The sequence below is a fragment of the Lichenostomus cassidix genome, chromosome 22, assembly GCF_008360975.1.
Source record: "Lichenostomus cassidix isolate B80296 chromosome 22, HeHo_3.0, whole genome shotgun sequence".
NCBI classification, from domain to species: Eukaryota; Metazoa; Chordata; class Aves; order Passeriformes; family Meliphagidae; genus Lichenostomus; species Lichenostomus cassidix.
In genome coordinates, this window is record NC_139502.1 from 1,312,335 (window position 1) to 1,337,355 (window position 25,021).

At 47.2% G+C, this 25,021-nt stretch overlaps 1 protein-coding gene across 2 annotated transcripts in view; it reads left to right on the top strand.

The window, feature by feature from the left end:
* The window catches only part of XPO7 (exportin 7), a 57,332-nt gene that overhangs the window by 27,083 nt on the left and 5,228 nt on the right, over positions 1-25,021 (top strand). For both annotated transcript variants that reach the window (XM_085080398.1, XM_085080399.1), the window contains exons 9-24: positions 744-863; positions 1,276-1,422; positions 3,125-3,297; positions 6,877-7,070; positions 9,055-9,160; positions 11,051-11,186; positions 12,987-13,060; positions 15,897-15,977; positions 16,484-16,547; positions 17,614-17,722; positions 18,713-18,819; positions 19,945-20,033; positions 21,130-21,237; positions 22,708-22,790; positions 23,497-23,711; positions 24,395-24,533. In XM_085080398.1, coding sequence (XP_084936524.1) covers positions 744-863; positions 1,276-1,422; positions 3,125-3,297; positions 6,877-7,070; positions 9,055-9,160; positions 11,051-11,186; positions 12,987-13,060; positions 15,897-15,977; positions 16,484-16,547; positions 17,614-17,722; positions 18,713-18,819; positions 19,945-20,033; positions 21,130-21,237; positions 22,708-22,790; positions 23,497-23,711; positions 24,395-24,533 — 1,945 coding nt within the window. The remainder of the gene's footprint in view (positions 1-743; positions 864-1,275; positions 1,423-3,124; positions 3,298-6,876; positions 7,071-9,054; positions 9,161-11,050; positions 11,187-12,986; positions 13,061-15,896; positions 15,978-16,483; positions 16,548-17,613; positions 17,723-18,712; positions 18,820-19,944; positions 20,034-21,129; positions 21,238-22,707; positions 22,791-23,496; positions 23,712-24,394; positions 24,534-25,021) is intronic.

Here is a 25,021-nt window from a genome sequence, read left to right on the forward strand (position 1 = left end):
ATAATTTGATTGGATTATTAAATTCTCCTTGGAGAATTAAAGCTTTTCAATGTTGTCCTGTGGAAGGTGAAATGAGCTGAGAGAAACCCTGCAGTGCTTTGGGATTGGAGACTCAGCTCCACATCCCAGGAATTTGGGATCATTGAATGATCCAGATGTGCCCCAAAATTCCTTGATAATTTGACAACCTTGGATTATTGAATTCTCCTTGGATAATTAAAGCTTTTCAATATTGTCCTGTAGAAGGTGAAATGAGCTGAGAGAAACCCTGCAGTGCTGTGGGATTGGAGACTCAGCTCCACATCCTGGGAATTTGGGATCATTAAGTGATCCAGATGTGCCCAGAATTCTTGATAGTTTGACAACCTTGGATTATTAGATTATTCTTGGAGAATTAAAGGGTTTAGATGTTGTCCTGTGGAAGGTGAAACAAGCTGAGCAGAAACCCTGCAGTGCTGCGGGATTGGAGACTCAGCTCCACAATCTGGGAATTCATGCTCATGGAATGATCCAGATGTGCCCAAAATTCCTTAATAATTTGGAACCTTGGCTATCCCAGGATTATTATTATTAGATTATTATTATTATTAGCTGCCATAATTTCTTTCCCCACCGCAGACACGAATGAACTGCTTTGCCCCCAAAGCAACCCCAAACCTCCATGCTGCTTGTGCCAGGAGGGGAAAAATCCCTTCATTTCTTCCTCCTCATCCCAGTTTTTGTGTTTCATTCCCGTTTCCCAGGTGTTGTCCTGCTTGGTGCAGATCGCCTCGGTGCGCCGCTCGCTCTTCAACAACGCCGAGCGAGCAAAGTTCTTGTCTCATCTCGTGGATGGAGTGAAAAGGATACTGGAAAACCCCCAGGTGGGTGTTCCAGGGGGGACTGGGGCTCTGCAGCCTCCTCAGCACATTGCAGCCCCAAAAATCCTTTTAATGCCCTGTTTAGCACAGGGGAGAGTGGTGTGAGGTTGTCCTGTTCTTCCCTTTTCCCACCATTTCACCACCAAGGGAGGGTCAGGGTGGATATTAGGAAAAATTAGAAAAATTAGGAAAAGTTTCCTCGTTGGAAGAGTTCTTCAGGACTGGAACAGACTGCTGAGGGCAGCAGGGGAATCAAAGATTTTTTCATCTTTGGAAAACCCATTGAAAGTGGCAATTCCTGAGCTGGATGAAAGGGCAGGGTGGGATTTGTTGGGATGATCCCAGAGCTGTGATTCCCTGGGGATCCAAGGAGCAGCAGAGCCATTCCTGACCTCCTCCTGTCTCTGTGCCTCAGAGTTTGTCAGACCCCAACAACTACCACGAGTTCTGCCGGCTGCTGGCCAGGTTGAAAAGCAACTACCAGCTGGGAGAGCTGGTGAAGGTGGAGAATTACCCCGAGGTGATCCGGCTGATCGCCAACTTCACCGTCACCAGCCTGCAGGTACCGACCTGACCTTCCCTCCCTCCAGGGCTCCTCGTGCTCCTCACATTCCCTGGAAAACAAAGCAGGATCCTCTCATCTCTTCCCTTCCCTCCAGAGCTCCTCCTGCTCCTCAAATTCCCTGGAAAACAAACAGGACCTTCCCTCCATTCCCTGGAAAACAAAGCAGAACCTTCTCTCCATTCCCTCCCTCCAGAGCTCTTCCTCCTCCTCAAATTCTCTGGAAAACAAAGCAGAACCTTCCCTCTGTTCCCAACCATTCCCTGGAAAACCAAGCAGGACCTTCTCATCCATTCCTTCCCTTCAGGGCTCTTCCAGCCCTTCACATTCCCTGGAAAATAAAGTAGGAACCTCTCATCCCATCCCTCCCTCCAGAGCTCCTCCTGCCCCTCACATTCCCTGAAAAAAAAAGCAGAACCTTCTCTTCATTCCCAACCATTCCCTGGAAAACAAAGCAGGATCTTCTCTCCATTCCCTCCCTCCAGGGTTCTTCCTGCCCCTCAAATTCCCTGGAAAAAAACCAGGACCTTCTCATCTTTTTCCTTCCCTCCAGAGCTCTTCCTGCTCCTCACATTCCCTGGAAAAAACAAAGCAGGATCTTCTCTCCATTCCCTCCCTCCAGGGTTCTTCCAGCCCCTCGAATTCCCTGGAAAAAAACACAGCAGGATCTTCTCAACCTGTTTCATTTCTCCCCCAACCCCCTGTGGCTGAGGCTGTGACACAATCCCTGTGAATTCCTGAATGGAATCCACGTGGGAAGGCAGAGTTGTTGCCATGCCTCCAGAGGCTTCCCAGATCCTAGCAGGGAAGGAAAAAAATAAAAACCCAACTTGTTAAATAAGGTTTATTTTTAGAATTCTGCCTCACTTTGCTATTGCAATGTTCTCACAGGGGTTGGGAGTAATTGGAATATCATGGATATTCCCACTGAGTTTTCCAGCTCTTAACCACAGCCCTGCACAGGAAAGGATCTAAAAACCATGGAGCTTGGAGAATCCCTATTTTGTTCCACTGGAATTCCTGGGAAGCAGCTTGGGGCTGTGGGGAGCTGAGAGAAACCCTGCAGTGCTTTGGGATTGGAGACTCAGCTCCACATCCCAGGAATTTGGGATCATTGAATGATCCAGATGTGTTCCAAAATTCCTGGATAATTGACAGCCTTGGATATTTTAGGATTATTAGATTATCCTTGGAGAATTAAAGGGTTTAGATGTCCTGTGGAAGGTGAAACAAGCTGAGCAGAAACCCTGCAGTGCTGTGGGATTGGAGACTCAACTCCACATCCTGGGATTTTGGGATTATTGAATGATCCAGATGTGCCCCAAAATTGATAATTTGACAACTTTGGATTATTAAATTCTCCTTGGATAATGAAAGCTTTTCAATGTTGTCCTGTGAGAGGTGAAACAAGCTGAGAGCATCAAACCCTGCAGTGCTTTGGGATTGGAGACTCAACTCCACAATCTGGGAATTCAGGCTCATGGAATGATCCAGATGTGCCCCAAAATCCTTGATAGTTTGACAACCTTGGACTATTAGATTATCTTTAGAGAATTAAAGCTTTTCAATGTTATCCTGTGGAAAGCAAAACCAGCCGAGCTTCAAACTCAGAGCTTCCACCACAGCTCCTGTTGGAACACCTTCCCCCCAACCCCACAAATCCTAACTCCCTGCCCTGTTCTCCTCCCCTTTCCCCTGGCAGCACTGGGAATTCGCTCCCAACAGCGTGCACTACCTGCTGAGCCTGTGGCAGCGCCTGGCCGCCTCTGTCCCCTACGTGAAAGCCACAGAGCCACACATGCTGGAGACTTACACCCCCGAGGTGACCAAAGCCTACATCACCTCCCGCCTGGAATCCGTGCACATCATCCTCAGGTGAGGCAGTGCCACAGCCTGGAGGTTCTCCTGGTGCTCTGAGGGGTGGGAAAAGGGGGGTTTGGAGGGTTTGGAGGGGTTAAGGGATGAGGGAGAGGGATTGGGGACAAGGGATGGAGGGACAGACACAGGGAGTGGCTTCAAAGTGCCAGAGGGCAGGGATGGATGGGATTTTGGGGAGGAATTCCTGGCTGGGATGGAATTCCCAGAGCAGCTGTGCCCAAGGATCACCCTGGGACAGTGGGAAGTGTCCCCACGGCAGGGGTGGCACTGGATGTTTTAATGTCCCTTGCCATGATCCCAGGATTGTCACCTCCACAGCAAACACTCCAGCCTCTCCTGTGTTTCTCTTCCCAGCCACAGAGGCAGGAGGTGTTTGTGAGGATTTCTGGGGGAGGATTCCCTGAATCACAGCCTGGCCATGTTTTTTAGAAGAGATTTATTTTTTTTAAGCTGGTTTGGGTTTTTTTTTTTGAGACCCTGCTTAATCTCCTGTGGCTGAGCTGATCTGACATGTTCAGGGTTGGATTCATTTTCCCAGGATCTGCAGCATGGATCCTTTTCCATCCTTTTCCATCCTTTTTTCCATCCTTTTTTCCCATCCTTTTTTCCATCCTTTTTTCCATCCTTTTTTCCATCCTTTTTTCCATCCTTTTTTCCATCCTTTTCCATTCTTTTTTTCCACCCTTTTCCATCCTTTTCCACCTTTTTTTCCACCCTTTTCCACCCTTTTCTATCCTTTTTTTTCCATCCTTTTCCATCCTTTTCCACCTTTTTCCATCCTTTTTTTCCATTCTTTTCCACCCTTTTCCATCCTTTTCCACCTTTTTCCATCCTTTTTTTCCATTCTTTTCCACCCTTTTCCACCCTGTTCCATCCTTTTTTTCCACCCTTTTCCATCCTTTTTCATCCTTTTTCATCCTTTTCCACCCAGAATTCCCATCAGAACACAGATCAGGGTGTGTGCAAAGCGTGACTCACTCCACTGTCACAGCTCTGCTGCAGGATTGCACAAATTGCACCTAAAACCACCTTTTATTTTTAATTCCTTGGAAGGAATCAACCTCCAGAATCCCACTGTCGTGCCTGGATTTGTGTGGGGTGAATTCTCCTGGGTGTGTGTTTGTGTTGGGTGAAAACAAATGGTCAAATAGAGGAAAATAAGGGATTTCTCTTAGGGATGGTTGTTGGGATTATCCCTTTTTTTGGGGACCCTCAATCCCTGCAAGTGTTCAAATCCAGGGCTTGGAGCAACCTGGGATAGTGGAAGGTGTCCTTCCTATGGAAAGGGTGGAATTAAATAAGTTTTAAAGTCCTTTCCAGTCCAAACCATTCTGGAATTCTCTGATTTATTGTGGAGTTGAATATGTTTAAGAGAAAAGGCAGTGGAAGGATTCAAAGGGAAAGTTTTGCTGTAGAAACACAGAGAATTTTGGCACTGCCTGTTCCATTCAAACCCCTGGATAAAGGTTAAAAGAACTGGATACTGTTAAAAAACCTGGATAAATGTTAAAGGAACTGGATACTGTTAAAAAACCTGGATAAATGGTAAAAAACCTGGATAAATGTTAAAAAAATTGGATAATATTAAGGATGGAACAGGTTACTTCTGCCAGGTGCTGCTGGCTTTTCCCCTGATCTGTTGCTGGTTTGATTCCTGGCTTTTCCCCCAATCCATTCCTCTCCTCCTGATTTCTCAGGGATGTTCAGAGTCAATCTGAGTCACTTCCCACCAGCCTGGAATTCCAGTACCTGGAAAACCCTCTGTTCCCAACAGCACCTCTTCTGTGCCACCTCAGGCTGTGTCCATGCATCCAATTCCTGTTCAATCCCTTTTTTCCTGCACAGGGATGGATTAGAGGAGTCCATATGTATCCAGTCCCTGTTTAATCCCATTTTTCCTGCACAGGGATGCACTGGAGGAATCCATATTCTGGTTCAGGCTGTTGCCATCTATCCAATCCTTGTTTAATGTCCTTTTTCCTGCACAGGGATGCACTGGAGGAGTCCATATTCTTCCTCAGGTTGTCTCCATGCATCCAATCCCTGTTTAATCCCTTTTCTCCTGCATAGGGATGCACTGGAGGACTCCACATTCTAGCTCGGACTGTTTCCATCTACCCAATCCCCGTTTAATCTCCTTTTTCCCCCACAGGGATGGCCTGGAGGAATCCATATTCTGGTTCAGGCTGTCTCCATGTATCCAATCCCTGTTTAATGTTCTTTTTTCCCGTGCAGGGCTGGACTGGAGGAGTCCACATTCTAGCTCAGGCTGTTCCCATCTATCTAATCCCTGTTTATTCCCATTTTTCCTGCTCAGGGATGGCCTGGAGGACTCCATATTCTGTCTCAGGCTGTTTCCATCCATCTAATCCCTGTTTAATGTCCTTTTTCCTACACAGGGATGGAGTGGAAGACTTGATATTCTGTCTCAGGCTGTCTCCATCTATCCAATCCCTATTTAATGTCCTTTTTTTCTGCACAGGGATGGCCTGGATGAGTCCATATTCTCTCTCATGTCTACATGCATCCAATCCCTGTCTAATCCCATTTTTCCTGCTCAGGGATGGCCTGGAGGACTCCATATGTATCCAACCCCTGTTTAATCCCCTTTTTCCCCGCAGGGATGGCCTGGAGGAATCCATATTTTGGCACAGGCTGTTTCCATCTATCCAACCCGTGTTTAATGTCCTTTTTCCTGCACAGGGATGGCCTGGAGGACTCCACATTCTGTCTCAGGCTGTTTCCATCTATCCAATCCCTATTTAATCCCATTTTTCTGCACAGTGATGGACTGGATGAGTCCATATTCTGTCTCAGGCTGTTCCCATCTACCCAACCCCTGTTTAATCCCATTTCCCCCGCAGGGATGGACTGGAGGAATCCATATGTATCCAGCCCCTATTTAATCCCATTTTTCCTGCACAGGGGTGGCCTGGAGGAATCCATATTCTGGTTCAGGCTGTCTCCATGTATCCAATCCCTGTTTAATCCCATTTTTCCTTCACAGAGATGGACTGAAGGAATCTACATCCTAGCTCAGGCTGTCTCCATGCATCCAATCCCTGTTTAATCCCTTTTTCCTGCACAGGGATGGCCTGGAGGACTCCACATCCTAGCTCAGGCTGTTTCCATCCATCCAACCCCTATTTAATCCCATTTTTCCTGTGCAGGGATGGCCTGGATGAGTCCAGATTCTGTCTCAGGCTGTTCCCATCTATCCAACCCCTGTTTAATCCCATTTCCCCCGCAGGGATGGACTGGATGAGTCCATATTCTAGCTCAGGCTGTCTCCATCTACCCAATCCCTGTTTAATCCCATTTTTCCTGCATAGGGATGCACTGGAGGTGTCCACATTCTAGCTCAGGCTGTCTCCATCCATCCAACCCCTATTTAATCCCATTTTTCCCCGCAGGGATGGCCTGGAGGAATCCATATTTTGGCACAGGCTGTTTCCATCTATCCAACCCGTGTTTAATCTCCTTTTTCCTGCACAGGGATGGCCTGGAGGACTCCACATTCTAGCTCAGGCTGTCTCCATCCATCCAACCCCTATTTAATCCCCTTTTTCCCCCCAGGGATGGCCTGGAGGACCCTCTGGAGGACACAGGGCTGGTGCAGCAGCAGCTGGACCAGCTCTCCACCATCGGGCGCTGCGAGTACGAGAAAACCTGTGCGCTGCTGGTGCAGCTCTTCGACCAGTCAGCCCAGTCCTACCAGGAGCTGCTGCAGAGCGCCACTGCCAGCCCCATGGACCTGGCTGTGCAGGAAGGTGAGCCTGCAGAGACTCCTCTGCCCGAAGGAATTGGGATTCCGAGCCTGGAGAGACTCCTCTTCCCAAAGGAATTGTGATTCCAGGAGTCTTTTTCCCTGGGAAACCCACAGGGATGTGTTGCTCAGCCCATCCTGGTGCTGCTCTGTTGTAAAAAGCACTCCATTCCCAGGTTTTGGGGGGATTTGGGATATTTTCTGCCTTCCTGGCAGAGTTAGGAGGGTGTTCCCCAGCCCATCCTTTTCCCCGAGGTGTGGATTTGCCTCTCCTCACTGGCTGGAGATGGTGCTGTCCTGTAACTCACCCCATGCCCAGGTTTTTTTGGGGGAAATTGAATATTGCTTTGCCTGGACCCTCAAAATGATGAGGATCCCCATCCCATATCCCATCCCAATCTTTACCTGAGGAGGGATTTGGGTGCCCACTGGACCTTCCTTCCTGGTTTTGGAGCAGAAATATCCCGCTGGTTCTTTACCTGAGGAGGGATTTGGGTGCCCACTGGACCTTCCTCCCTGGTTTTGGGGTTTTGGGGCAGAAACCTCCTGCTGGTTCTTTACCTGAGGAGGGATTTGGATGCTCACTGGTCCTTCCTCCCTGGTTTTGGGGTTTTGGGGCAGAAACCTCCTGCTGGTTGTAGGGACAGGGTGGCTGGGATGGGATTTGCAGCTGGCCCAGCAGGGAGGGATTGGGAATTGTTCAGCCCAGGGAAGCAGCTCCTTTGGGATTCAGGGATGTGCAGGGAGTCCCCAGTGTCCCCATGTGTCCCTGACTGTTTTATGGGTCCTCTGACTGTCCCCTGTGTGTCCTTGTGTCCCTGACTCTCCCCTGTGTCCCTGACTGTTTCTGAGTGTCCCTGAGTGTCCCCTATGGCCCCTGACTGTCCTCTGTGTCCCCTTTGTGTCCCTGACTATCCCCTGTGTCCCGGGCTGTGTGTTTCTGTGTTCCTGACTGTCCCCTGTGTCCCTAACTGTCCCCTATGTGTCTCCTATGTGTCCCCTGTGTCCTTGACTGTCCCTGACTGTCCCCATGTGTCCCCAACTGTCCCTGAGTGTCCCCTGTGTCCCGACTGTTCCTGTGTGTCCCTGACTGTTCCTGTCTCTCCCCTGTGTCCTCGACTGTCTCTGACTGTCCCCTGACTGTCCCCTATGTGTCCCTGACTGTCCCCTGTGCCCCTGACTGTCCTGTGTGTCCCATGTGTCCCTTACTGTCCCTGTATCCCTGACTGTCCCCTGTGTGTCCCCAACTATACCCTATGTCCCCACCTGTCCCTAACTGTCCCTGACTGTCCCCTATGTACCCTAACTGTCCCTGTGTCCCTAACTGTCTTGACTGTCCACTGTGTCCCTGACTGTCCCCTGTGTCCCTAACTGTCCCCTGTCTGTCCCCTGACTGTCCCCACCTGTCCCTGACTGTCCCCTGTGTGTCCCCAACTATCCCCTATGTCCCCACCTGTCCCTAACTGTCCCTGACTGTCCCCTATGTACCCTAACTGTCCCTGTGTCCCTGACTGTCCCTAGCTGTCCCTAACTGTCCCCTGTGTCCCTGTCTGTCCCTGTCTGTCCCTAACTGTCCCCTGACTGTCCCCTGACTGTCCCTTGTGTCCCTAACTGTCCCCTGTCTGTCCCCTGTCTGTCCCCTGACTGTCCCCTGACTGTCCCCTGACTGTCCCTAACTGTCCCCTGACTGTCCCCTGACTGTTCCCTGACTGTCCCCTGTGTCCCTGTCTGTCCCTGTCTGTCCCCGCCTGTCCCCTGACTGTCCCCTGACTGTTCCCTGACTGTCCCCTGTGTCCCTGTCTGTCCCTGTCTGTCCCCACCTGTCCCTGTGTGTCCCCTGACTGTCCCCTGACTGTCCCTGTCTGTCCCTGACTGTCCCTGACTGTCCCTGACTGTCCCCTGACTGTCCCCTGTGTCCCTGTCTGTCCCCTATGTCCCCTGTCTGTCCCCTGTGTCCCTGTCTGTCCCTGACTGTCCCTGTGTCGCAGGCCGCCTGACGTGGCTGGTGTACATCATCGGCGCGGTGATCGGCGGCAGAGTGTCCTTCGCCAGCACGGACGAGCAGGACGCCATGGACGGAGAGCTGGTCTGTCGGTAGGGATGCTCCACTGGGATATCCCATAAAAATCCTAAAAATGGGGATTTGCCTCTTCCCGCCTGGAATTCCTGCGGGAAATGTGGCTGGGAGGGGAGAGTTGGGAAATCCAGTCTGGATTGTAACAGGGAGAGTGAGGGGAAAGAGCAGGGAAAAGGGGATTGTTCACTAATTGTTCACTAATTATTCACTAATTATTCACTAATTATTCACTAAATGTATGATGGGATAGTTGGAAAAGTCTTTTTCCCACTTAATAACCCCAAAGTGGGTTTTGTCCATAAATGCATGGTGAGTGTTTGGCTTGGAAAATTCAGATTTAATGGTGAGATTTGAACATGTTGGAATTTTGGGATGGGGAATCTGTGGGAAGTTTTATTGGATGGATGTGGGAATTTGGAGATTAAAACTTTAAATCCCACTGGATTTTTGGGAATTCAGGGTAGGAAAAGGAGGTGTGGATGGTGAGCTGGTGGAAAACCAGGAATTCTGAGGCTGAGGAATTCCTAAAAGGGAAAATTCTGAGATCCCAGATAAATTCCAGCTACTGTAGAGTATCTATTCAATATCTAAATATTATCTAGATTCGGAAATATTTGGAAATAACATCTAAATATTATTTAGATTTGGGATCTTTGTCCATATTTATATTTGATTTCTGTCCCTCTCAGTGCTTGCTGGCATTTCCCAAAGGAATCTCTTCATGTTTGCCCAAAATTGGGTGATTTATTGATCCCCAAATCCCTCCAGCCATCCCAGGGTGGATTCTGCAGCTCCAAAAAACCCACATGTGGTGGGAGAGAAGTTAAAATCTGGATTTTCTAAGGGAGAAGTTCCTCAGAGGGATCTGGGAGATGCCAAAGCCCATGAAACTCAATTTTGGAGCAAATTAAATCCTGTTTTAAGGGCTGGAGGAACTTTACACCAGCTTTACACCAGCTTGACACCAGCTTTACACCCAGGAGCAAAGTGCCCTGGCAGTGTTTCCATACCAGTCCTGTCCATTTGGGGCTGAAATTCCTCAGAAATTAAACATATCAGTCCCACATTCCTTGGGAACAGCAGAAAAATCCCTCCTTGCCCAGTGCCATTACCAGGAGCTCTTTTCTCACTTCTTTCCCACTTTTTTCTCACTTTTTCCCCTTTTTTGTCCTCTTTTTTTCCCTTTTTCCTCCACTTTTTCCACACTTTTCTCACACTTTTTCCCACTTTTTCCTACTTTTTCCCCCTTTCCCCCACTTTTTCCCACTTTTTCCTACTTTTGTCCCCATTTTTCACACTTTCTTTACACTTTCTTCACACTTTTTTCACACCTTTTCCCCACTTCTCCCACACTTTTCCCACACTTTTTTCACCCTTTTTTCCACCTTTTCCCACTCTTTTCCCCCCACTTTTCTCCCACTTTTCTCCACACTTTTCTCCTCACTTTTCTCCTCACTTTTCTCCTCACTTTTCTCCACACTTTTCTCCTCACTTTTCTCCTCACTTTTCTCCTCACTTTTCTCCACACTTTTCTCCACACTTTTCTCCACACTTTCCCCCCACTTTTTTTACATTTTTCCCACTTTTTTCCCACTTTTTCCCCACACTTTTCTTCCCACTTTTTTCACATTTTTTTCTCTTTTTCCCCACTTTCTTCCCACTTTTTTCACATTCTTTTCTCAATTTCCCCCACTTTTCCCCCACTTTTTTTCACTTCTTTCCCTACTTTCTCCCCACACTTCTCCCCACTTCCCCCCCTTTTCCCACCTGTTTCCCACACTCTTTTCCCACTCTTTCTTCACACTTTTTCTCGCTTTTTTTCCCACTTTTTCCCCACTTTTTCCCCCACTTTTTCCCCACTTTTTCCCCACTTTTTCCCCACTTTTTCCCCCCTTTCCCCTGCCCAGGGTGCTGCAGCTGATGAACCTGACGGACTCGCGGCTGGCCCAGGCTGGCAACGAGAAGCTGGAGTTAGCCATGCTGAGCTTCTTCGAGCAATTCCGCAAGATCTACATCGGAGACCAGGTGCAGAAATCCTCCAAGGTAATGCCTGAGATCCCCTTTGTGGGGAGGAAAACGAGCGGAATTCGCTGATTTCTCCTCTTTCTAGCTGGAGATAAATCGCATTTTTTGTGGTTTTTAGGTTTGGTTCTGGAAATACGTCGAATTTGGTGGGATTTTGAGGTTTGGTTCTGGAAATAAATCATATTTTTGGGGATTTTTAGGTTTGGTTGTGGAAATAAATCATATTTTTGGGGATTTTTAGGTTTGGTTCTGGAAATAAATCGTATTTGTTGGGATTTTTAGGTTTGGTTCTGGAAATAAATCACATTTGTTGGGATTTTAAATCACATTTGTTGGGATTTTTAGGTTTGGTTCTGGAAATAAATCACATTTGGTGGGATTTTTAGGTTTGGTCCTGGAAATAAATCATATTTTTTGGGATTTTTAGGTTTGGTTCTGGAAATAAATCATATTTGTTGGGATTTTTAGGTTTGGTTCTGGAAATAAATCATATTTTTTGGGGATTTTTAGGTTTGGTTCTGGAAATAAATCATATTTTTGGGGATTTTGAGGTTTGGTTCTGGAAATAAATCATATTTGTTGGGATTTTTAGGTTTGGTTCGGATTTTTAGCTTTGGTTGTGGAAATAAATCACATTTGGGATTTTAAATCACACGATTTGGATTTTTAGGTTTGGTTGTGGAAATAAATCAGATTTGTTGGGATTTTAAATCCCATTTGTTGGGATTTTTAGGTTTGTTGGGATTTTTAGGTTTGCTTCTGGAAATAAATCAGATTTGTTGGGATTTTAAATCGCATTTTTTGGGATTTTTAGGTTTGGTTCTGGAAATAAATCACACTTGTTGGGATTTTAAATCACATTTGTTGAGATTTTTAGGTTTGTTGGGATTTTTAGGTTTGCTTCTGGAAATAAATAAATCCCATTTGTTGGGATTTTCAGGTTTGGTTGTAGAAATAAATCGCATTTGGTGGGATTTTTTAAATCACGTTTTTTGGGATTTTGAGGTTTGGTTCTGGAAATAAATCACGTTTGTTGAGATTTTTAGGTCTGTTGGGATTTTTAGGTTTGGTTCTCTAAATAAATAAATCACTTTTGTTGGGATTTTTAGGTTTGGTTCGGATTTTTAGCTTTGGTTCTGGAAATAAATGACATTTGGTGGTATTTTAAATTCCATTTGTTGGGATTTTTAGGTTTGGTTGTGGAAATAAATTGCATTTTTAGGGATTTTTAGGTTTGGTTCTGGAAATAACATTTTTACATTTTCCTGGCACTTTTAAAGCCAGTTTTTAATGGGTTTTTTTAAGGTTTTTTTTTTAAGTTTTTAAAGCCAGTTTTTAAATTTTTTTTAAGGTTTTGGGAGGGTTTTTTAAAGTTTTTTTAGGCTAGTTTTTTAAAGGTTCTTTTAAGTTGGGTTTTTAAAAGTTTTTTTAACGTTTTTACATTTTCCTGGTAGTTTTTAAGCCAGTTTTTAATTTTTTTAAAAGTTTTTTAAGCCAGTTTTTTAAAGTTTTTAAGTTGTTTTTTTTAAGTTTTTTAAGCCAGTTTTTTTAAAGTTTTTACAGTTTTGTGGCAGTTTTTAAACCAGTTTTCTAATTTTTTTTAAAGTTTTTTAATGTTTTTATAGCCAGTTTTTTAAACATTTTTACATTTTCCTGGCGGTTTTTAAGCCAGTTTTTTGACGTTTTTAAGGTTTTTTTTTTTGACGTTTTTAAGCCAGTTTTTAATTTGCTTTTTAAAAGTTTTTTAACCCATTTTTTTCTAAACTTCTCCCATTTCCCTGACATTTTTTAACCCTTTTTTTCCCTCTCCCTGCCCAGCTGTACCGGCGGCTCTCCGAGGTCCTGGGGCTGAACGACGAGACGATGGTGCTGAGCGTCTTCATCGGCAAGATGTGAGTGTTCTGCCAGCTGCCCCTCATCCAGGGAATTCCTGGAAAAATCACTGGGAAAACTCTGCTCTGAGGGATGGTCTGCAGCCTGGAAAGCTGGAATTCCTGCCTGCTGGAGGGAAGGATAGCTTTGGTTAGGTTTAGGGTATTTTAGAGTTCAGGATGGATGAAAACACACCCAGAGCAGCCACACTGCAGGAGAAGGGAATGCTTGCCCGGGAAATCCAGGGGATTCCCAGCAGAAATTCCCTGGGGGAAGAATCCCAGAGCTCCTCCCAAGATTTTCCTTGGATTTCAGTCCCAGAGTGAAATCTTCCTTCCAAACCTTTTCCCAAATTTTTTCCCAGGCAATCCAAAGGATTCCCAGCAGAAATTCCCTGTCCCTTGTCACCCTGGCACTGTGGGAAGAATCCCAGAGTTCCTCCCAAGTTTTTCCTTGGATTTCAATCCCAGAATGAAATATTTCCTGGATACACCAATTCTGGATTTTCCAGATCCAGCCTGGAATTTTATCCATCCTCGGCAGCCTCTGGAGCATTTTAAACCAATCCAGTTATTTTCCCAGGCAATCCAAAGGATTCCTTCACTTTCCCTGCCCTTGTCACCTGGCACTGTGGGAGAATCTCAGAGTCTCCCAAGATTTTCCTTGGAGTTCAATCCCGGAGTGAAATCTTCCTTCCAAACCTTTTTCCCAAATTTTTTCCCAGGCAATCCAAAGGATTCCCAGCTCACATTCCCTGTCCCTTGTCACCTTGGCACTGTGGGAGAAACCCTACAGTTCTTCCCAAGCTTTTCCTTGGATTTCAATCACGGAGTGAAATACTTCCTTCCAAACTTTTCCCACTCCAGTTAACACCAATTCGGAATTTTGGATCCAGCCTGGAATTTTATTACCCATTCCTCAGCAGCCTCTGGAGCATTTTGAGCCAATCCGATTTTTTCCCAGGAAATCCGAAGGAAATCTTCCTTCCAAACTTCTCCCACTCTGGTTGACAGCAATTTGGAATTTTGGATCCAGCCTGGAATTTTATCCATTTCTCAGCAGCCTCTGGAGCATTTTGAACCAATCCAGTTATTTTCCCAGGCAATCCAAAGGATTTCCAGCTCACATTCCCTGTCCCTTGTCACCTTGGCACTGTGGGAGAAACCCTACAGTTTTTCCTTGGTTTTGGGTGTTTTTTTTTTTTGTTGGTGTGGGCAAGCTTTTCCTTGGATTTCAATCCTGGAGTGAAATCTTTTCCTTCCAAACTTTTCCCACTCTGGTTGACACCAATTCGGAATTTTGGATCCAGCCTGGAATTTCATCCATTCCTTAGCAGCCTCTGAAGCATTTTAAACCAATCCAGTTTTTTCCCAGGCAATCCAAAGGATTCATTCCCTGTCCCTTGTCACCCTGGCACTGTGGGAAAAACCCCAGAGTTGCTCCCAAAATTTTCCTTGGATTTCAATCCCGGAGTGAAATCTTTTCCTTCCAAACTTTTTCCCAATTTTTTTCCCAGGCAATCCAAAGGATTCCCAGCAGAATTTTGGTTTGGTGTTTTTTTTTTTTGGTTGTTGGTTTTTTTTGGTTGGTTTTTTTTTTGGTGGATTCCCTGTCCCTTGTCACCCTGGCACTGTGGGAAAAACCCCACAAGCTTTTCCTTGGTTTTCAATCCCAGAGTGAAATATTTCCTTCCAAAGTTTTCCCACTCTGGTTGACACCAATTCGGAATTTTATCCATTCCTCAGCAGCCTCTGGAGCATTTGGAACCAGTCCAATTTTTTCCCAGGAAATCCAAAGGAAATCCTTCCTTCCAAACTTTACCCACTCCAGTTGACTCTCCTTGTCACCTTGGCACTGTGGGAAAAGTCCCACAGCTCTTCCCAAGCTTTTCCTTGGATTTCAATCCCGGAGTGAAATCTTTACTTTCCAAACTTTTTCCCAAATTTTTTCCCAGGCAATCCAAAGGATTCCCACCAGAAATTCCCTGTCCCTTGTCACCCTGGCACTGTGGGAAAAACCCCAGAGCTCCTCCCAAGATTTTCCTTGGATTTCAATCCCAGAGTGAAATCCTTCCAAACTTTTCCCACTTTGACATCAATTAGGAATTTTATCCATTCCTCGGCAGCCTCTGGAGCATTTTGAGCCACTCCAATTTTTTCCCAGGAAATCCAGAGGATTCCCAGCACACATTCCCTGTCCCTTGTCACCCTGGCACTGTGGGAAAAACCCCACAAGCTTTTCCTTGGATTTCAATCCCAGAGTGAAATCCTTCCAAACTTTTCCCACTCCAGTTGACACCAATTCGGCTCCTGCAGCTCCAGCCTGGAATTCTACCCATTCCTCAGCAGCCTCTGGAGCATTTTCAACCCCTGCAGCCCAGTGCCCTGTGCCTGGAGCATCCCAAACCTCCCCCATGCCACCTTTCCCCGCCGGGCAGCATTGCCAAGGGCTGGCAAGGCTCTCCTGGGAGAAGCAAGGGCTACCAGAATTCTGCAGCTGGCAGTGGATGGTGCAGGTGCAGACTTGCAGCCGGCTGCATGCAGTCACTGCCGCAGAATTCTCTTACCCTTGCTGCAGAACCCAGCCCTGGAGTGCCTCAGAATTCCAAGGGCCTGGCAATCCCAAGGGCCAGGGTAGCTTGGGACCCAAGTAGTGAAGATTATCTGAAGGATAATTTTCTAGCCAGCCAAATGTAAGTACAGTGATTTTATACCCGTCTTTGTGCCTTGTGCTGTCTGGGCTCTCGGTGGAGGGTGGAGCTGATGCTGTTGGGAGGTTGAAACTGGACAAATCCACCACGAATCCCAGGAAAATGGGGATAAATCCCACTGATCCATCCCTGTTTGCTCTCCCTAGCATCACCAACCTGAAGTACTGGGGCCGCTGTGAGCCGATCACCTCCAAGACGCTGCAGCTGCTCAACGACCTCTCCATTGGATATCCTTTTGGGAGCTCCAGGAGGGAGGAGAGAGCCTGGAGTGCTGATGGAATCTGAGCCTGGAGCTGCTGGAATCACATCCCTGATTTTCCCCTAAAATGGGACGGGAAAGATTTTTTTGGGATGAGAAGACTGAGAGCAATGTGATGCTCCATGCCTCATCCAGCTCTGGTGGCTGGAATGTTGATTTATTTTAATTGTGGATCCTTTAATTCCTGTGGATATTTAATTCCTTTGGAGCTGACCATCCACAGGCAGAATTCCAGCCTGTCTCCTGGTTTTCCAGAACTTCCAAACCTCAGGTTTTTCCAGGCAGAGCAATAAAAATGCTCACTGGGTGTCTCCCCAAGCAGAGTTTTGCCCAACTGGGTTATCCTTGAACCAACCAGCAGAGAATCCCCAATTTATTGAACAACCCAAACACCATCCCTTCTTCCAGCCTCACCCTGGAAGTGTTTTGCCCAAAATTCCCAGGATTTCTGCTGCTTCCTTAACCTCCCTGCACGTACAGCAGCGTGAGGAAGCTGGTGAAGCTGAGTGCAGTGCAGTTCATGCTGAACAATCACACGGTGAGTTCTCCTCCTGCCTCAGCCCAGCCCTTCCAGCTGGGAGAATTCCACACCTGCCCCTGGAATTCCACACCTTGGAAGCTGACCTGGCTCCCTGTGCTTCTGTGGGACTGGAGGAGCCTCTAGGAAATGGGATTTGGGTTCAGATTTGGGGGTTTTTTTGTTCAGAGTTCTTCAGGTTTCGAGGGGCTGGGATTTGGGATTTCCCATTGGGATTTGAGATTTCCCATTGGGATTTGGGATTTCCCACTGGGCTGGGATTTGGGATTTCCCCATGGGATTTGGGATTTCCCATTGGGATTTGGGATTTCCCACTGGGCTGGGATTTGGGATTTCCCATTCCCAGAGGATTGATGTGGGAGATCTCTGCTTTCCACTAAACCCAAACACATCCCTGGAAATTTCCCAAGCCAGGGGATTTTCCAGGGGCTTGGAGCAGCCTGGGATAGTGGGAGGATGGGATTTCAGGTCCCTTCCAACCCAAACCATTCCAGGATTCCATTCCCTGCTGGAATGAAGGTGAATCCCTGGAATTAGGGGATATTTTCCAGGCATTCCCACGTCCTGCCTTTGACCCTAAAGCAGAATTCAGTCTAGAAGTGCATTTTTCCCTGGAAAATGAACTGGGAATCACCCTGAAGGATTCTCATCCCTGAAGGGCAAATCCTTCTCCAGACTTCCTGCTTCCCCCTGGGGAATTCCAGAGGGAGGGAGAACAGCAGGATTTGCAATCCCTGTTGCCCTCTGGTGGCTCCGGGAATGCTGCAGCTGCCAATTCCATCCATTCCCCTGGATCAGCTGGGAATTGGGATCAGGGTGGTGCTTCCCGGAATTTCACAGCTTGGAAAAACCCTTGGAGATCATCAAATCCAGCTAGAATTCCCATTAATTATGTCCCCAAATGCCAGAATCCACATTTCTGGGGAATTTTCTAGGAAAAACCAACTCCACCACTGCCCTGCACCAACCCTTTCCACGAGGAAATTCTCCCTGCTATCCACCCTAAATCCCTGGATGTGGCAAATCCTCTTTCCTCCTTAACCCAGCCGTGTTTTCCCTTTTCCAGAGTGAGCACTTTTCCTTCCTGGGCATCAACAATCAGTCCAACCTGACGGACATGAGGTGTCGGACGACGTTCTACACAGCCCTGGGCAGGCTGCTGATGGTGGATTTAGGTACTGGCAGCTTTTCCTGGGATTTCCAGCAGAATTCCAGCTTTTGGGAGCTGTAGCCTGCTTTTTGGGGAGCTGGAGGTGCAGCAGGGAAGGATGGAAAAGCTGAAGGAGAGGAGGAAAAGGAGAGGAATTGGGAATTGGGAAGGGGTTGATGTTACATTGCTGAGAACATCCCACCAAATTTGGGATAAATCTTTCCATCCCACCAAGGTTTTTTCCATCCCACCAAGGTTAGGGATAAATTTTTCCATCCCACCAAACTGGGGGTAAATAATTTTTCCATCCCACTAAATTTGGGATAAATTTTTCCATCCCACCAAATCGGAGATAAATTTCTCCATCCTACCAAATTGGGGATAAATAATTTTTCCATCCCACCAAGTTTTTTTCTATCCCACCAAATTGGGGATAAATTTCTCCATCCCACCAAATTGGGGATGAATTTTTCCATCCCCCCAAGATTGGTTGGGAAGGTATCACAACAATGATTCCTGAAATTTGGGGCGGAATGGACTTTGGGGATAAATTTCTCCATCCCACCAAGGCTGAGGATAAATTTTTCCATCACCCCAAGATTGGTTGGGAAGGTATCACATAAAGGATTCCCAAAATTTGGGGTGGAATGCACTTTGGGGATAAATTTTTCCATCCCACCAAATTCAGGATAAATTTTTCCATCCCACCAAGGTTTTTTCCATCCCACCAAGGTTAGGGATAAATAATTTTTCCATCCCACTAAGGTTTTTTCCATCCCACCGAGGTTAGGGATAAATTTTTCCATCCCACCAAACTGGAGATAAATAATTTTTCCATCCCACCAAATTTTGGGATAAATTTTTCCATCCTCCCCTCCCAGATGTTCTCCTGCTGACACTTTGTTCCCAGCCATCTGCAAGTCCCACTTTAGCAGTGCCAGAGCACCTGCCTGGTGCAGAACACAGATTTTTCCATGGATTTTCTCCTGATTCCCTGTTTTCTCCCCCATCCCAGGGGAGGATGAGGATCAGTATGAGCAGTTCATGCTCCCCCTGACTGCTGCCTTTGAGACAGTGGCTCAGATGTTCAGCACCAACACCTTCAACGAGCAGGAGGCAAAGGTGAGTTGGGACAACGTTTATTCCCTGTTTTTCCTGGGAATTTGGGTGTTTTCAGGCAGGCAGGAGGCAGCAGGGAGCTGGTTTTCCCTCTGGAAGGAAAGGTGGAATGGTGGAGCTTCTCCTGCAGTTCAGAGGGATTTGGGAGTGTTTGAATCCCTTGGGATCAGGGAGTTGGAGAAGGAAAACCTCCCAGTTATCCTGCTGGGAATGGAATCTGGAATTGGAGCAGGGAAACCTCCAAATCTGGAATTGGAGCAGGGAAGACTTTCCAGTTTTTCCACTGGGAATGAAATCTGGAATTGGAGCAGGGAAAGCTTTCCAGTTTTCCTGCTGGGAATGAAATCTGGAATTGGAGAAGGAAAACCTCCCAGTTTTCCCACTGGGAATGAAATCTGGAATTGGAGCAGGTCTGGAATTGGAGGAGGGAAACCTCCCAGTTATCCTGCTGGGAATGGAATCTGGAATTGGAGAAGGAAAATATCCCAGTTTTCCCACTGGGAATGAAATCTGGAATTGGAGCAGGTCTGGAAAATATCCCAGTTTTCCTGCTGGGAATGAAGTCTGGCATTGGAGAATGAAAACCTCCCAGTTTTACTGCTAGGAATGAAGTCTGGAATTGGAGCAGGAAAAACTTCCCAGTTTTCCAGCTGGGAATGAAATCTGGAATTGGAGCAGGAAAACCTCCAAATCTGGAATTGGAGAAGGAAAACCTCCCAGTTATCCTGCTGGGAATGGAATCTGGAATTGGAGAAGGAAAATATCCCAGTTTTCCTGCTGGGAATGAAATCTGAAATTGGAGAAGGAAAACCTCCCAGTTCTCTTACTGGGAATGAAATCTGGAATTGGAGCAGGTCTGGAATTGGAGCAGGAAAACCTCCTAGTTTTCCCTCTGGGAATGAAATCTGGAATTGGAGAGGGAAAACCTCCCAGTTTTCCAGCTGGGAATGAAATCCCCCAGCAGTGTCACTGCCGAGGCTCAGGGAATCCTGACCCTGGAAAGGAGGGATTATCCAGGTCAGGATTGAGATCCAGAATTTCTGAGGGATGGAAATGAAGCAGGGAGGGGGAAAAATCCTGATTTTTATTCTGTTTGATGATATTTTAATTCTGTTTTCCCCACCCCAGAGAACCCTGGTGGGTCTGGTGAGAGACCTGCGGGGAATCGCCTTCGCCTTCAACGCCAAGACCAGCTTCATGATGCTCTTCGAGTGGATGTATCCTTGTGCTCCCAAAAAAACCCCAAAAAATCCCCAAATCCCACCCCTGGCTGCCTCCAAAAGTCCCATTTTCCCAGTGAAATCCTGCCTGTGGGGTTTCTCTTGGCTTTGATAGGATTTGATGTCTTTTCTCCAAGCTCTGGGATAGCTTGGGCTCAGCTCTGGCTGCAGCCAGCTCATCCCAAAAAGCTGCTCTGAGCCAATTTTGGGGTTTTTTTCCCAGTGCAGCTGGAGAGGGCTGACCTGTCAGACACAAAGGTTTTCATGGATTCATCCCAGCAGCACCACAAGCATTTCCTGGAGCCAACAGCAGTGGATTCATGGCCTTTTGCTGAGGAATCCTTGTGCTTTCTCTGCCCAAAAAACAGGGAGAGATTCCAGCTTTGCTCTGCCTGGGGAAGGTCAGGCACTGGCAGCTCTCTGGGGATTCCTTTCCTCCCAAAAAACCTTGCTGGAGGATGGTTTGCCTTAAAAAAATTGGGATTTTTTTGGTCTTAAATCCTTCAAGGGACTTGTTTTTATGATGATGACTTTTTTCTTGGAAATAATAATAATAATAAATTATAACAATAATAATAATCATCATCATCAAGGGCCAAAATAATAAATTATAAAAATATAAAATATATTAAAATATTGAAAATATTTTAAAATAAATTAAAATATAAACATAGAAAAATAGAATTAATAATAATAAATGATGACTATAACTATAATAACAATAATAATAAAGATCCCAGCAAGCACAATCCCTGCCTAACCCCATCAGTGAAACTGCTTTGCAGCACACCCAGAATATTCCTTTTCCAAGGGATTTTGGCCCTTTTCAAGGGCCAAAATAATAATGAATTATAAAAATATAAAACATATTAAAAATATTTTAAAATGTAAAAATAAATTTAAAATATAAAAATATAATAAATAATAATTTATAACTATAATAATAATTATTTATAACAATAATAATAAAAATCCCAGCAAGCACAATCCCTGCCTAACCCCCTCAATAAAACTGCTTTGCAGCACACCCAGAATACTCATTTTCCATGGAATTTTGCCCTTCCAAGCAGGAATTCCTTAGCTGCCCTGGCAGTTATCCCTCCTACATGCCCATCCTGCAGAGAGCCATCGAGCTCTGGTACCACGACCCAGCCTGCACCACCCCTGTCCTCAAGCTCATGGCTGAGCTGGTCCACAACAGGTAGGAACATCCCAAAATCTGCAGGGATTGCATGGGATGGTGGGCTGGGAAGGGATTGAGAGCTGATTTCATCCCCTGGTGTGTGTTTGTTGGTTTGTTGGGTTTTTTTTTCTCTCTCCCCATCTATTGATGCTCTAAAATCTGCCATGGGAATGGGGAGGAGAACTGGGATTGTTCTACAGGGAGGCAAATCCCACATTTGGGATTCAGCTCCATCACCCCTGCGGATTTCCATTTCCAAGGGCAGGAAATTCTCAAATTCATTTTGAAATTCATTTTTAAATTCAATTTTAAATTCATTTTCAAATTCATTTTTAAATTCCTTCTTAAATTCATTCTTAAATTCATTTTCAAATTCATTTTTAAATTCATTTTTAAATTCATTCTTAAATTCATTTTCAAATTCATTTTTAAATTCATTCTCAAATCCAATTTTAAATTCATTTTTAAACCCAATGACCACTGTTCTCCCTGGCAGCCACTTGCACTCAGAGCTGCAGCCCTTTCTCCTCCAGCAGGGAGAGATAATTCCCAGCTGCTGGCTGAGCTGGCTCTGGAATGCTGCCAGGAGGATGCTGTGGCTCTGGGAAGTGACACGAGGTTGAGCTGCTGGCAATCCATCCTGTCAGGCTGCATCTTTGCTCAGGGAAACAATCCAGCCTGGAAACCATCCAGGGGTTGGTTGCAGAGGTGAACAGAGCTGCTCACTGCCTGTGAGCTGGAGCTGCTGGAGGGGAGGGAATGCCAGGCTGGGAATTCTTGGAGCTGTCAGGGATGGAGGCAGCGAGCCTGGGCTGCTCTGAGGTGTTGGTGTGACTCTGCCAGGGTAGGATCTCCATCCCCAATCCCAGAATATTCCCCAAATCCCGGGAATTCAGGCTTTTCCTGGGGTGTCAGCACAGCTCCTGTTGCTCTGGCAGGGAACAGCAGGATTTTCCAGCAGCCCAGGGAGCTCTGGGATCATCCCTGGGATCATCCCTGGGATCAGGGAGCCCCAGGAGCAGCAGATCCCACAGTGGTCACCCTGGTTTTGCTGCCAGGGCTGTTGGAGCTGCAGTTTGGAATTTACAGGATCATGGAAAATCGATGGACAGACCTTAAATCTCATCCCAATTCCATGGCAGGACACTTTCCCCTATCCCAGGTTATCCCAGCCTGGCTTGGACACTCCCAGGGATCCAGGGGCAGCCAGAGCTTCTCTGGGAATTCCATCCCAGCCAGGAATTCCTTCCCAAATCCCATCCATCCCTGCTCTCTGGCAGTGTGTCCCCATTCCCTGTCCCTCCAGCCCTTGTCCCCAGTCCCTCTCCAGCTCCCCTGGAGCTCCTTTAGGCACAGCAAGGAGCTCTGACCTCTCCCTGCATCCTTCTTATCTCCACTCTGGACATTCCCAACCCTCCCAGCCTGGCTGCAGAGGTTCTCCAGCCCCTGGGTCAGTCCTGGCTCTGACCATTCCCTGTTTCCCCTCAGATCCCAGCGGCTGCAGTTCGATGTCTCCTCTCCCAACGGCATTCTGCTCTTCCGCGAGACCAGCAAGATGATCACGACGTACGGTGAGGGATGTCCCACAGCCCCACTGCCCCTGGCTGCCTTCTCTGGGCTTCCTGGGGAAATTATGGGATGGCTGGCTTGGAAGGGATGGGAAAGTTCATCCTGTTCCATCCCTGGAATGGGCAGGACAGCTGCTATCCCAGGTTATCCCAGCCTGGCCTTGGATACTTCCAGGGGCAGCCACAGCTTCTCTGGGAATTCCATCCCAGCCAGGAATTCCTTCCCAAATCCCATCCATCCCTGCCCTGTGGCAGTGGGAAGCCATTCCCTGTCCCTCTAGCACATTCCCAGTGTCCAAGGCTGTTCCTGCAGCACCTGCAGAGGGATGGGAAAATGGAATCCTGGAATGGTTTGGGTTGGAAAGGACCTTAAATCCTATCCAGTTCCAAACACAACACCTTCCACCATCCCAGGTTATCCCAGCCTGGCCTTGGATAATTCCAGGGATCCAGGGGCAGCACAGCTTCTCTGGGAATTCCATCTCCTAGCGAGAATTCCATCCCAAATCCCATCTAAATCTCCCTTCTTTCAGTTTAAAGCCATTCCTTATCCCATCACTCCATGGAAATCCCAGCAGATCCCCACTTCTCACCACTGGGGAATAAATCCTCAGAACCTTCACCTTCTCCTCCCTCTCCTTCCACTCCTGATGGAGAACGGTTTGGGATTTACCACTGGAATCGTGCCTCTGCTCCCCAACCCCTGCAGGGAATCGCATCCTGACGCTGGGAGAGGTCCCCAAGGACCAGGTCTACGCCCTGAAGCTGAAGGGGATCTCCATCTGCTTCTCCATGCTGAAGGCGGCGCTGAGCGGCAGCTACGTCAACTTCGGCGTGTTCCGGCTGTACGGCGACGACGCGCTGGACAACGCGCTGCAGACCTTCATCAAGCTGCTGCTCTCCATCCCCCACAGCGACCTGCTGGTGAGCATCCAGGGCTGGGAGATCCAGGGAGAGGTGTGGAGGGATGGGGAATTCAGGGAGGTTGTGGGGATGAGGGTTGGTGGTGCTGTGGGGATAATGGGTGGCGGCGGGGAGTTGGGGGTGAAGGTTGGGAAGGTGGCACAGAAATGATTCCCAAAATTTGGGGTGGAATGGAGTTTAAATTCCATCTAGTTCCACCTCTTCTGCTATCCCAGGTTGATCCAGCCTGGCTTTGGACAGTCAGGGATCCAGGGGCAGCCACAGCTCCTCTGGGAATTCCATCCCAGCCAGGAATTCCTTCCCAAATCCCATCTAAACCTCCTCCCTGTCCATTCCAATCCATTCCCTGTGCCCTGTCCCTCCATCCCTTGGCTCCAGTCCCTCTCCAGCTCTTCTCAGAGCTTCTCTATCCAAAAACCACTTCCTGGAGTGAGGATTGTGTTCCCCTGTGGGCCAAAATCCCCATGGAATCCTGCAGATGGAATGGTTTGTTGGGGGAGAAGGAAAGGTGGGAAATCTGTTGGAACATCAGTATTTTGGGAGAGAGGTTGGTTGACTCTTCCCAGGAGATTCATAATCACTTTTAGGTGATTAATGAGGTGTTTGGTTTAGGAATCCCCAGTTGGTGCTTCCAGGATAACCATGAGGTATTAAAACTGGATTTTTTCCTCTTTTTCCTGCAGGATTATCCCAAGCTCAGCCAGTCCTACTATTCCCTGCTGGAAGTTCTCACCCAGGACCACATGAACTTCATTGCCAGCCTGGAGCCCCACGTGATCATGTACATCCTGTCCTCCATCTCCGAGGGCCTCACTGCACTAGGTAATTCCTGCTGCTCTCCTGGGGATTTCAGGGATTTGGGAGGAGATTTTGGTGCTTTGAATGGGGAGCTGGAGGTTCAAAATAAAATATTCCGTGGGAGAGCAGTGGGGGAATGCCAGCCCTGGTAAAGCTGGAATTTTTGGAGAGGTTTGAGCAGTGATTCCATCCCTGATCCTTTCCAAATGTAACCATTCCAGGAATTCACAGGATCGTGGAATTCCAGAGTGGATGGGAAGGGATCTTAAAGCCCAGCTAGTTCCAATCCCAGGAACTCCTCCCACTATCCCAGGTTATCCCAGCCTGGCCTTGGACACTCCAGGGATCCAGGGGCAGCCACAGCTCCTCTGGGAATTCCATCCCAGCCAGGAATTCCTTCCCAAAATCCCATCTAAACCTCCTCCCTGTCCATTTCAATCCATTCCCCATGTCCTTCCCTCCATCCCTTACAACCAACCTCTCTCCATTTTAATTCAGCTCCCTTCATCCCT